This window comes from Chionomys nivalis, chromosome 10, assembly GCF_950005125.1.
Source record: "Chionomys nivalis chromosome 10, mChiNiv1.1, whole genome shotgun sequence".
NCBI lineage: Eukaryota > Metazoa > Chordata > Mammalia > Rodentia > Cricetidae > Chionomys > Chionomys nivalis.
In genome coordinates, this window is record NC_080095.1 from 49,479,288 (window position 1) to 49,492,801 (window position 13,514).

General features: G+C 40.4%; 1 protein-coding gene across 3 annotated transcripts in view; it reads left to right on the plus strand.

Annotated features, from left to right (window-relative positions):
- Positions 1 to 13,514, plus strand: part of Kcnh5 (potassium voltage-gated channel subfamily H member 5) — a 294,555-nt gene that overhangs the window by 222,031 nt on the left and 59,010 nt on the right. For all 3 annotated transcript variants that reach the window (XM_057782950.1, XM_057782948.1, XM_057782949.1), the window contains one exon: positions 2,361 to 2,557. In XM_057782950.1, the coding sequence (XP_057638933.1) occupies positions 2,361 to 2,557 (197 nt within the window). The remainder of the gene's footprint in view (positions 1 to 2,360; positions 2,558 to 13,514) is intronic.

Consider the following 13,514-nt stretch of genomic DNA (forward strand, 5'->3'; position numbering starts at 1 on the left):
GATTATGCAGTTAGAATACTTATATTTGGAATTGCTAGTTTAACGAGAACACCACATACAGATTTCATCATTGTAATAGGATGTGTTATTATGATGTAAGTATCTGTCATCCATCTCCCTGCTTATCATAATAATGTGTCCCTTGATTATTTATCTACTTGGCCTCTAATGTCATTTTCTTGCACAGCTGTAGTTATCGAACAACTGCATCACTAACAGTGACACCAACTGCAATGATTTTTCAGTGGGTCGAAATACCTGTGGATTGTGGAAAATGAGTTAAGTAGCTACCATGGTTATTTTATGCTGATCTTGTGACCCACATGGTGCTCTGAGCACCTTCTTAGTAACTGGCATGCCTTCTGCATCTACCATAGAGTGTCTGTTGAGGTTGGCCCCTCTGCTACTACATCAAAGAGCCTTCCTGCTGCCCATTTGGTCAAAGAATCTGATCTACTCAACCAGCTTTGTTTCTTTCTTTCTTTTTTTTTTATTGAAAAAAAAATTTTCCGCCTCCTCCCCGCCTTCCATTTCCCTCCCCCTCCTCCCGCCCCTCCCCCTCCCCCCACTCCTCTTTCCTCCCTCTCCAGTCCCAGGAGCAGTCAGGGTTCCCTGCCCTGTGGAAAGTCCAAGGTCCTCCCCCCTCGGTCCAGGTCTAGGAAGGTGAACATCCAAACTGTCTAGGCTCCCACAAAGCCAGAACATGAAGTAGGATCAAAACCCGTGCCATTGTCCTTGGCCTCTCGTCAGCTCTCATTGTCCGCCATGTTCAGAGAGTCCGGTTTTATCCCATGCTTTTTCAGTCACAGTCCAGCTGGCCTTGGTGAGCTCCCAATAGATCGGCCCCACTGTCTCAGTGGGTGGGTGCACCCCTCGTGGTCCTGACTTCGTTGTTCATGTTCTCCCTCCTTCTGCTCCTCATTAGGACCCTGGAAGCTCAGTCCGGTGCTCCAGTGTGGGTCTCTGTCTCTATCTCCATCCATCGCTAGATGAAGGTTCTATGGTGATATGCAAGATATTCATCAGTATGGCTATAGGATGGGTTCATTTCAGGTTCCCTGTCCTCAGGTGCCCAAGGAACTAACTGGGGACATTGCCCTGGGCATCTGGTAGCCACTCTACCAGCTTTGTTTCTATGTACATTTCTTTCTCCCATTTCTCTGGTTTACACCCACTTTCCTTTCTCTTGGTGTGATTGTGTCTGGGGGTTTATGGAACACTTCTTTTTCCCCTGTTCAGATCAGAATCTACACGGTATAAATAGGTATTTGTTCCTCTGTGTGATTAGGATGCAGAAAGAACAAGTCATCCATGGAATGCCTCTAGAAAAGCGCATCCCACTGGAGTATATTCCTGCTGTCTCTTCCATCTTAACACAGATTGGCAGAAACAGAACAAAGAAAGCACATGGCTGAATTTTGACATTTGACATTTTCTCAAGCCCTTTGTAAAACTAAGGCTTCTGATTTGGAATGTTGAATGTTCTTGAGCATCTAGGGGTGGTGCTTCTGAAGTGAATAGGTGATTCGTTTACTTTTAGAATTTTAGAGATACATCTACATTTTAGTCTTGCATGGGACTATTTCCCTGGTTATGTGGGATTACAAGTGTGTATCCCTCATCAGTTCCCATTTTCTCATGGTTTAGTTTCTTTCTTTTTTTTTTTTTTGACAGAGTTTCTCTGTAGCTTTGGGGCCTGTCTTGAAATTCACCTTGCAGACCAGACTGGCCTTGAACTCACAGAGATCCACCTGTCTCTGCCTGGGATTAAAGGCGTGCACCACCACTACCTGGAACAGTTTAGTTTCTTAACCTTAGGAACCATGGTAAGGTGCTCTTGAGCCAGACCTTGAGACCTTGTCAGGTTAATTATGTGGGAAGAGAAGGTCATGCTCTGAGGACAGAGACGTGACATGTCTTAGTGTGCTTAGAGTACAATGCTAAGTTACTGAATAATTCGGTTTAACATACATTGCGTCTGTCACAGATTTGTAAATGATATAACAACAGATTCTTGGACTGCATTTTGTTTTGTTGTCAATTTTCTTCCTAGAGAGAGTGAGAAAGAAAAAAAAAAGAAGTTATTTTTGCTCTTTCTAATCAGATGGGAAAAGTTAATGATGTGAATGCTATTGAAATTGTTTGTTACAATGAGGGTATTAACTACTCCAGTGAATCGCATGTATGCTACCCACACCAGGTTTCCATCAGAAACTGAAACCTGGGGCGTGTTGCTATGATGAAAAGTTGCTGTATATGCAGAGGGGCTGGTGCTCTAAATTCTATAGATGAGCATGATCTCTTAAACTGAATAACACCAGTGGGTGTGGCTGAACCTGTTGTCTTGTCCTGCTTTCCAGGGAAAGGCGATGTGTTTGGGGACATCTTCTGGAAGGAAACCACCCTTGCTCATGCTTGTGCCAATGTCCGGGCCCTGACTTACTGTGACCTGCACATCATTAAGCGAGAAGCCTTGCTCAAGGTCCTTGACTTCTATACAGCGTTTGCAAACTCATTTTCAAGGAACCTCACTCTCACTTGCAATCTAAGGAAGCGGGTATGTTGTATCTACATTCCCTTATGAGTACCCAGAGGGCTAGCAGATTATATTCTATCAGCCAAGAATGGAAATGGTTTCATTTTGAAGTGGTTCATTCCTGTCTCTATAGAGTGATGCCATTTTTCTTTCCTTTTATTTATATTGTTCACTTTGAAAGGGAGAAGATACTCTGATTATCTAAATAAATGTTTGAGTCTTTATTATTTAAGATGAAAAATGAAAAACAGACTTGAGAAAAAGCAAATGGGTCTGGAAACTGTGCTATGGCATGGTATATTCCTACTCAGGGCTTAGAATGTCCAAGGTTCAAGAATCGAGGAGTTGTGAAGTTCACAAGGCTGCGTGTCTCACACAGCCTTCAGTATACATCAGGATCCCAAAGAAATAAGCTCTAATGGCAGTGAAGGAATGAACTTGCCAAACAGACTGAGTACAAAAGCAGGCAAAGGTCCAGCTATCCTTCTTCCATGTCCTTCATATAGACTGCCACCAGATGAGGTGGCCCAAATTTAAGGGGGATCTTCTTGCCTCAAAAGATCCAGATTTAGGGTGAGTCTTCCCACTTCAAATAATAGAATCAAGAATAATCCCTCATAGGGGTACTCATCCCCTTGGTTTTTAGTCAATTCCAAATGCAGCGAAGCTGGCAACCAAGGATACCCCTCCCGTGTGTTCTGCTCTGGAGTCTGTGACACTGCTCTGAAAGGAACACAGCATCTGTTGATGGTATGGAGGTCTTCCGAGTTGGGAATGTCAGTCAAGCTGGCTACCTATTCTCTATTCCCATTGCTCTTTAAACCCGTCTTCTCATCTCATAATCGATTCACAAAGCTTCATCTTCCTCAGTTCTTTCAAAGAACACCGTCAGAAAAAGGAGTTCACCACACTGACATACCCTGAAAACAGAGACGGGATTCATTTGCTCTGGTGTTCCTGCAAATTTGACCTTCATTACCATCTGCTTCTTTATTGATGAGTGTGACATAAAGTTATTTGCATAAAGAAACCTCCTCTCTCTGATTTATAGGTCGTCGGGCATTGACTAAGACTCTTTTATGGCCAAGAATGAAATACACATTTGTATAACTGCACTTAAGGAACTTCACATAAAATGATTGCCTGTCCGTACTGAAGTATTTTGGAATAATGGTCCTTCCTTTCGACAGGCTCTTAAAGCCTTCCTTGTAGCTAATGTGAAGGCAAACAAGCCCATCAATATAGAAATTAATGTCCACACTGTAGCAATACTGAAACAAATAGAATTAAATCAATATGCTTCTTGTTCAGGGTCCAAGAGATGTCTAGGCCAGTAGGAATGGAAATCCCACTGACTTTTCAAACACTTTATCTGTGTTAGAGCAAGGTTTCGGTTCATATGTTTGTTAACAAGTTGTCATTGAATATCCATCCATAATCTGTGGGACAAGCAAATGGTTGTAGAGAACAGGGATGAACCACAGACTCCTGTGCTCAGAAATCTTCAAGTGCACATCATGTGAAACATCAACAATTGGCCATTAGCCGAAGATGGATGAAAGGGAAGGACCCAAACATGCATCAAATATTTTGCCTGCTGTTAGGGAGCCCACTGTTCTTGGATCCTCACTCTGCTTTCTGCTGCAAGGTCTCCATCCACAAACAGCTATTTGAAGCTCTTATAGTCACACTATTTCAAAATGGATCTGATTTGGAATTCTTTCTCATTCTGTAAGGGGACCTAAATCCTTATATTACATTTTGCAGAATACATACTATCATGGTCCTTTTCAAAACAGATTTCTTACACCAAATCCCATCTGATATGTATGACATTTTGTGACATAAGATGGGGACTTTTTTCTTCCTTCAGTCATGTGAAGAAATCAGAGCCCGGGGAATTAATATTAAATAACCCACGGCCCTAGTTAGGGTTACTATTGCTACAATAAAACATCCTGACCAAGATTGAGCTGAGGAAAGAGTTTATTTGGCTTGCATGGCCACACTGTAGTATATAACTGAAGGAAGTCAGAACAGAAACTCAATCAGGGCAGGAACCTGGAGGCAGGAGTATAGCAGGCTTTCTTTGGGGCTACCAACCAGCTCCCAAATCATGACAAGGAGACTCATTAGTTATGAATGCTTGGCCTTAGCTTATGCTTTTACCACTAGCTCTTATAAATTAATTCAAGCTATTTCTCTTCATTTGTTTTGCCTCAGGGACTTTTGCCTTTCCTTTATTCTATATGTCCTACCCTGTGTTTGACTGACTTCGGCTGCATGCCTGGCTGGCCCTGGCATGTCTCCGTCTCTTTTTCCCTTTAGTCTCTTCTTTCTTGAGCCTAGATTCCTGCTTTTACTCCCTCAGCCAACCAGACTTGTTATCTAGATATATTGGCTGTTCAACTTTTTATTAGACCGATCAGGTGCCTTAGGTAGGCAAAGCAACACATCTGTACATTGTCAAACAAATGCAGCATAAACAAATGTAACAGATATTTGCTTAGTTAAGTCGTATTCCACAACTCAGGAGCTGATGCAGAAGCCATGGATTGGGTACTGCTTATTGGCTTGCTCATCATAACTTTCTCAGCCTACTTTCTTATAGAACCCAGGACTACCAGCCCAAGGATGGTACCACTCACAATGGGCTGGGCATTCTCCCATTAATCATTAATTAAGGAAATGTTCCAGAGTTGGATGTTAAAGAGACTTCTTTTTTTTTTTTTCAGTTGAGGCTCCCTTATTTCAGATGACAGCTTGTGTCAAGTTGACATAAAACTAGCTAGTATACCAACTGATATGGTGGCAAGGCAGACTTAAGAAAGAATAATTCAAACAGATCACAAATAGAATATAAGTTTCATCAAAATAAGTCAATCATAAAGCAAGCCCTGCAGGTACAACACACACACACACACAAACATTTTGTTGGTTATTATAGCTGACAACCTGTATAACTGAGGCTCCACCAGTTAAAAAAAAAATTGAGCTACAGACCAAGAACATACATTTGTTTTTATTTTTTAATCAGGATCTGGGGACCATATACTTGTCTCTACAGGTGATAGTGTGCTAAGTTATAAATGGCTTCTCCCATTTCCAGTCTGTTACAACTTGCATTGCCTTTGAATTCTATTCATTCTGATAATAATTCTAATCTAACTCACAATCCCATCCTTCTGCTCTTATGAGTTATTTAGTAACTTGTCTAATCGGAGAAAAGGATGTGTTGCCAGTTTCTGCCACTTTATTCTCAGCCAAAAAAAAAAAAAAAAAAAAACTGTGAAAGAGAACTGTGAAAGAGTGTCTTCAAAGATTAGTAATACCAACTACCATTCAAACAGCCTATTTTATGTGTCTAGGCATAAGTATTTTATGTATGATAATATTATTAAAGTCAGCATCAGAACAATCTCCATTTTAACTATAAGAAGGTTCAGAAAGTGGTATTTACACCGACCAAATAATTTGTGGGTCAAGATCTGGATTTTAACCATTCTTTGATTCTACAAACTTCCCACAATTACTCCCAGGTTTTTGCATAGATATCTTTCAAAGACAAGTGCTCAGCTGTTTGTAGGATGTCTCATTTGCTCATTTACATTATTCTCCATCGCTTTACTAGTTGTAAAAAAAAAAAGAGGTTGTTCTTGCTGTTACTGTAAGAACAATTGTGTCGAACGATTGTCACTCACTTGTGTAACTGAGACTATGCTCTTAGTGTCTTAGTGAGCTGTGGATCTCATAGTGGCCATGGCCACTGAGTAAGAATATAGTTCTAGCAAGCAGGGGATCAGATTTTGAATCCAGTTTCTCAGCTGCATTGAAGTACAGCTCTGACCACTTTATAAATTGATGCATTGGTTCAGTGGAGATGTGGTAGAGAGTGTGCTTCCGTGGCTATATAGAGAGGAACTGGGTGATTCTTTTGCCCTCATCTCCTGCTATACAAATGAGGTTCCCCTTAAAAGAAACTTAAGTCTTACACTCTTCTATTTAAAAAGTTCATGTAAAAATAATGTTCTGGTAATTTTATACAACAATTAAAGCTAGGATTAGCAAACTTTGTGAATCAAGGCACAGACAGTGAAAACCTTAGGATGTATGCCTACCTCAACTATTCAGTTTTACCATTGTAGCACAAGACCATCCTCCTACACTAGTCAGCCATAACAGAATCAAACCAAGAACTTCAGTACGTTTTGTATATCAATCATATTAAATGTCAGCAATGCAAATAAGGCACAAGAGCAATCATTTCACACATGGAAAGGCAGAGGTTATGAGAATGGGACATAGTATCCCAAAGGTGAACTGTCTTAAATAAAAATTTTTCAGTCTGGTGGTTAGGAAGCCTGAACTGAGTGTCTGGTCCGTTTGGTTCTATGGTGAGGGTTCTTTTTTTGGAGTTTGAAGATAGCTATCTTCTCACTGCATCCTCAATGTGGGACAGGGAGGGATGGACTCTCTGCCCTTCTTCTTATAAAAGGCCCTCAGTGTAAATAGGCTAATAAACAAATACTGTTGTGTTTCTAGGAAATGTTCCCAGACAAGTGACTGGCTACCCATGGGCTCTATATGTGTCCTCTGCTAGATGCAGAGGGCTGGATGAAGATGGAAACTAGCCGTACAAATAGAAGCCTTTCTCCCTTTAACAGAAAAGCACAGATCCCTTATCTGAGGGCCACTATAAACCAGAAACTATCATACAAATGAGAGTGGTTTCAGAGCCAGGCAGAGAGCACGCAGGAGCAAGGACAGACTGGCAGTGAGTGTGAGAAACGAGTGAGTTCACACTGAAGGTCAAAGCTCCTGCTTCTCACTCAGGTCAGAAACTGCTTTATTGGGGGCCAGACTGGTTTCCTTCAAACATTGCTCTGAGGGAAATTGGAGTATAAGCTTTATGTAAAATCTAAATACTTCAGTAAATAATAAAAAATTAGTAATAAAGCAAATTTAATTTATTAGTTCTAAAATTTCTGCACAAATAAAAAATGTGTCTGTTTATTTTCGGCCCAACAGGTTGTGATATCAGTGGAATATATTAAGGAGCCTCTTATCTCATGGTATTAGAAACCTGAGATGTTTAATTGATAATAAAATTCCTGTATCTTATTTATTTATTCAGGGATAGGATCTGTCTCATGCGGTGGGTCTTAAATGCAATTAGATGTTGGTTGGCTACTTCCATAAAATTTGTGCCTAAAACATAGATATTAAGATATCCCTAATTTTGTTTTGGTTATCACTATTTAATTTTATGCTTTTAAAGCAACTCTTCCTAGAAGAGCCCACACACTTTACCAGACAACAGAAGATTAAGCCTCTTGTGTAGAATTCAGAATCTAAACTGAGTTGCACAAAAGAACTTGCTTGGTATACTGTTTTCTGTGATGAGAACACACTTTCCTGGTTTATTATGAGTTTAGACATAGTCAGAAAAGGCATCAGAGTTGGAATATTTGCTGAATTTATTTACATATTTATATATTTAACCAGTTCAAGGTGATACTGTTTCTGGGGATGTGAAAGAACGAGTGTGTAGTGGACTCAGAACCATCTGTAGGTCTGAGATAGTTGGTGCCAATTTGTAGCAGTACCAAAGAGTTCCACAATAGCCAGGAATGGAGTATAACAAAGTTCTATTTATTTAGGGATAAACTCACAGTCAGGGTAATGATCTGCAATCCTCTGCACGTGGTAGAATCTGGAGCCAAATCCAGCAGCAAAAAGGCATGCTCACGCTTTTTGTCTGCACTTACAGCACATGAGATCACACCCAAAATAGGCCGGCATTTTAAAAGCCATTGGCTGAAGGAGTTCCCACAACGCCTGACACACCCAGTGTGGGTGAAAGATTTCAAAATACTCCCACTGGACTCTTAAATTCATTGTATTTAAATCATTCTATCTAGTGGTTCTTCAGCAGCGTTGACTACATAAAAACAGATTGAATGCAGAAGTCACGGATGTCCTTTAAAGTGTCCTTAAACAATTAACCGGGGGGATTTGGATTGTAGGTGATTCCTACCACTCTGGCTAGGGAGTCACTTTCTGTGCTTAAATTGCTTATTCAGATAATATGGTTTATATAAACATTGTGATGTCTTTATTTTCTTCTGTGGAATTTTGGTACAAGCTGGGGAGAAGATGCCTACAAGTGCACTCCCCAGATACTGTATCCCTAGTGAATTTTATGGTTGACAACATTACACATACACTCCCGTAACTCTTGCTGGATGAACTAGAGAGAGGATGCTGGGTGCTCTTCTGTAGCTTTCCCAGCCTCTCCTGTGCAATTCTGCTTTTGCTAAACTGGCTTTGTGTGCTTAGGCTGCAGTAGGTCACAGCCACTACTGTAACTCTGTGCTGTTCTTGTGACTTCTAGTTGGTCATTCAAGCTAGAGATAGTCTTGAGGACCAAACAATGCACCATTTATAAAGGTTAATAAGAAATCTGTACTCTCAGTCTCTCAGATATGCAGATACATTGGTAATTTTGTTGGAACCCTTTTCTGTAAAAAATTGCTGAAGCCCACAGACATTACATTTTATGAATATAAGAAAATGAGCCATTTAAAAGTTGGTAGGTATATTTGTACATGAGGCTGTCAAGAGAATTTCATTTCCTTGGAGCTTAAAATAAATGCTACATTAGCACTTACGGCTACATTAAGCTTGGCTGAGATTGCGAATTATTTCTGAATATTTTCTTCACTTTCAAGATAGCAGGAACATATTTCCCTCCAGAGTAACTACTTAAATAAGAAGAGTGAGAGATTGTGTTTGCTATTTTCTGTACATATTCTGACAAGACACTTTGCTGAAGTGTGACACAGAAAGTATTGGTTAGCTCACTGTATATTCAATACACCTTCCTACTAATAGTCATGGGGGCACCGGGGAGAGAGGACCAGGGTCTGCTGTCCAGGAGACCACAGAATAGAGATCATCATAGATCCAGGGAAGTTCTGTGAAAGGGTCCACTCAGGTTTAAAAGGGCTACCAAGGGGATGATACAGTTTATCTCAAGAGATGGGATAAGGGGAGTCTAGAAGGGTGATGACATCACAGGGTTTAAGATTTCACTTCAAAGAGAGGATTATCATGAATAAGAAATATGTTGATTGATTTCATTATAGATAAAAAATAAACAAACTAAGAACCTGAAGGGATTCACTCATGTTTACATAGAAAGTTGGTGTCAAAGCTTTTACTGGTATCTAAGTTATTTGAGTCCAGTATAGTCAGCATTTCTACTATTCGATGTAGATTAAAAGCCTTGTGAATAAAGGTGGGACCCTGGGGAACTTCCCCTGTTCCATGTTAATATGTCCGTTGATATTGCCATTGATCTTGTTTATGAACCAATTTCTAGGAGAGACTAAAGATACATCTTTAAAGCCCTTTGTGGGAGATTATAATGTTTGTTGCTTGATAATGTTTAGTCTTAAGAAAGAAGACAGATAGTATGAGCTCACCTATGAGTTAGAGATTGATTTCAATGTGTTTCACACTGTGCTTCAGTACACATGAGCAGAAAACCCCAAAATAAACAAGCAAGCAAGCATGCAAACAAAGCAAGCTATATGTCATGCTTACCATCTGTGAGTAGGATTCTAACTCAAGTATGATCCAAGACCAACAGTGGATGTTGGCATATCTGTCATTTGCATTGCAAAGGACTTCACAATAACAAAAGCACATGCATTTCACATCAACATCATTTAAGGAGTGATATGATGGAACATGACAAAATATTGCATCACCATCCACATTCTGCTATGCTCTTTGCTCTCATGTTAGTATCTTAGGAACTGTGCTGGCTACTACATCACTTCGAATAAATACATAGAATGAGAAGTTCTTCCATTGGACATGAAACATTGCTTATTAACCTTTACATTAAAAGATATGAAAAAATATAGACAAATTTATCACTAAAATAATGAGAAGCAGAAAGAGTTGTGTTTCTGTAGAACTAAAGATCCCTGGAATTTGCTTAGCTGGTGGCACCGAGGCATATGGAGTTGCGTAGAGAATGGCTTTTTGTTGGGGCTGAGAACCAAAATTACTATCCATCAAACTCTAAAATTCTCAGAGGAAAATGTCGTAAACAACATTATGATAAGAACAAAAAACTAATCCACATTACATAATGTTAATGGAGGCTAAAATATCTATCAAAAGAGTGCTTCCTGTTTAACTTCCTTGTGGGGGTTATATTTACAGATACAGACTCCTTTATGGCTCTCAATAAGTGGTTCTCAATCTTCCTATGGCTGCGATCCTTTAATGTGGTTATGCTGACCCCTAATCATAAAATTATTTTGTTGCTCCTTCATAACTGTAACTTTCCATTGTGATGGACCACACTGTAAGTATGTGATATGCAGGATATATGATAAGCACCCCCAAAGGGGTCACACAGCTTGTAAACCATGGCTCTAGATCAAGACTGATGGTCACACTTTTTCACTCCATGGCTTTGCTGAATTTTCTACTGTCATGAAAGTTCTAAACCAAGTGGTACTAGAGAAAGTGTGTTTAATACTCCTGTAGCTGTTGTAGAGTGGAGTCCACTGGATACCAACAGAAAATGATGCCAAATTGAAAACTGTCCTTCAGTTGTATTCTCCAAGCCTCTTCCTTGCTTGCCTGAGAGTAGTTGCTAGTTCAGACTCCCGAGTACTGTACGCTCTAGCACTCAGCTCAGGGCTAATTTGGAATCTGGAGTCAGTGTTAACTTAATGCTCACATTCACATATATCTCATATAAGTCCAGTATGTGGCTACTACAACATAAAGCTAATCAGTGGCTTAAACTATGGAACTTGATTTGTTCACACTTACAGAGGCTAAAATGACAAACCTAAGGGGTTGAGTTTCTGCCCTGATGAGAGCCATTCCTCTAGGGAACACCTTCTCACTGCAGGCTCATGTGCCCTTTCTGCTGGTGTTCTCCATGGAGGGGGGTGAGCAAAGGGAATTTTGGTATTTCTTTTTATAAATCTACTAATTACCCTTGGCATCACTATGGCTCTTGTCATTTTACTATGTAGAAGCCGTGTCTAAAGCTTAAGCCATACCAGAAGTTATGATTTCAGTATATGAATTTTAGAAGAATGTCAACAATTGATCCATACTCACAAGTTTTATTTTTTTAAAGTTAAACATGGAGAAACAATTGAGCTTAACACTTACAGATGTGTGGAACTGATCACTCCAGATGTACAACAGAATATGTTGATTTGAATAACTTCTGAATTGTACCTGGTCATGCAGTGATTGATGAAAGACCCATTGACCAAGGATCCTCAGAGGAATAAAATGGACAGAATAGATGCTTAATTATAAAAGGGGAGGTATTAAATTGGCTTACATGTGTGGAGATTGGCCCTATTGTGCTGGAGAAACAGAGAACCTGGTATTTGCAGTTAGTTCAAGAAACTGGAAGAGTCATACAAGGGAGACCAATGACACCATCCCAGTTTGGTACTGATGGCCTAAAAGCACCCAGCAGTGTGACTGATGTATCAACCAATGATGCAGTCCCAGTTTGAGGCTGCAGGTGAGGTCCCACACTATGGCAGCAGCACCAGATACACTTTCTCAGGCAGAATGAAGCTTGCTCACAATGAATGGGCAGAGCCGATCATTCAAGGAAGGCTTTTTAAACTTCAGTCACTATCCCACATGGCAATCATCTTTGGAAGTGCTTCTACAGACAGCCAAGAATAATTCTCTGCTGATCTCCTAGGCATGCATCTCTCAATCCAAGCAAGTTGACAATCAAGATTAACTATTACAAACTGGGTGCCAGACAGTACATACTTGTAATTCCAACAGTTAAGAGACTGAGGAAGGAGAATTCTGAGACATTCATGGCTAGCAGAGGCTGTGCCACAAGGCCCAATTTCCACCAGAAGGAAAACAATGAGGAAAGGAGAGAATGAACAGGAGGAGAGGAAGAGTTAAAGGAAAAGGTTAATCACGACAGAAGGACTTCCATTAGGAGACAGAAAAATGCCCCAAAGCACCATCTCATAGCTTTGTAAAGCAGGGAGACCAATGGGCTGAGACTTAGGGGATTATCTTTGCCTATAAAGCTAGACCTTTACTATACATGGTGCTGTTCTTGAGTCTAGCTCACTGGAAGTTAGCCCTCAGGTTTATGGGGAAGCAAAGCATCCACCGGCCCTGTGTTTTTTTTTTTATTTTATTTTTTTATTTTTTTTATTTTTTGAGACAGGGTTTCTCCGTAGCTTTTGGTTCCTGTCCTGGAACCAGCTTTTGTAGACCAGGCTGGCCTCGAACTCACAGAGATCCGCCTGTCTCTGCCTCCCGAGTGCTGGGATTAAAGGCGTGCGCCACCACCACCCGGCTACGGCCCTGTGTTTTATTTTGCTGAAGGAAGAAACAGTGGTTTAGCTGCATGCTTGCACTGGCAGAGGCTTGAAATTTGGTAGACGCTTTTCTTCCCAGAGTGCATGCTTATCCTGGTGACTCCAGGATACCCTGAAATACCTTTTTACTTCTGAGAGCGATGAGGTATTTCAGCAGTCTTGTGAATGAAAACATTCTAGAAATGGCTACCAGAAACCTCCCTGAAGTTCGTGCTTGGTGTACATAACCTGTGTACTGTGTAGATTTCAGAAGCACATGCGAACATCTTTGGGAAAATGGTGTAGCATGTGACAATGGAATTTCCAGCTGCAGTGTTTCTTTGCCCTTCCCAAACTCATGTGATGACAGCTAAACACCATATGACAGCTCCTCCATCCCTCCACAGACTCACTGATTTTTAGCTGATGGAAAAATATCACTGTCCGGGCTTGGAACAAAAGACAATATTGCTTCCATCAAAGTCTGGACTATGTATGATATGCCACCTACATCTTTTTGTCTCACAGTATTGATTGTGGCAATTTGTTTTCCTGTCTATATTCTGATCTCTCATCCAAACAACGAA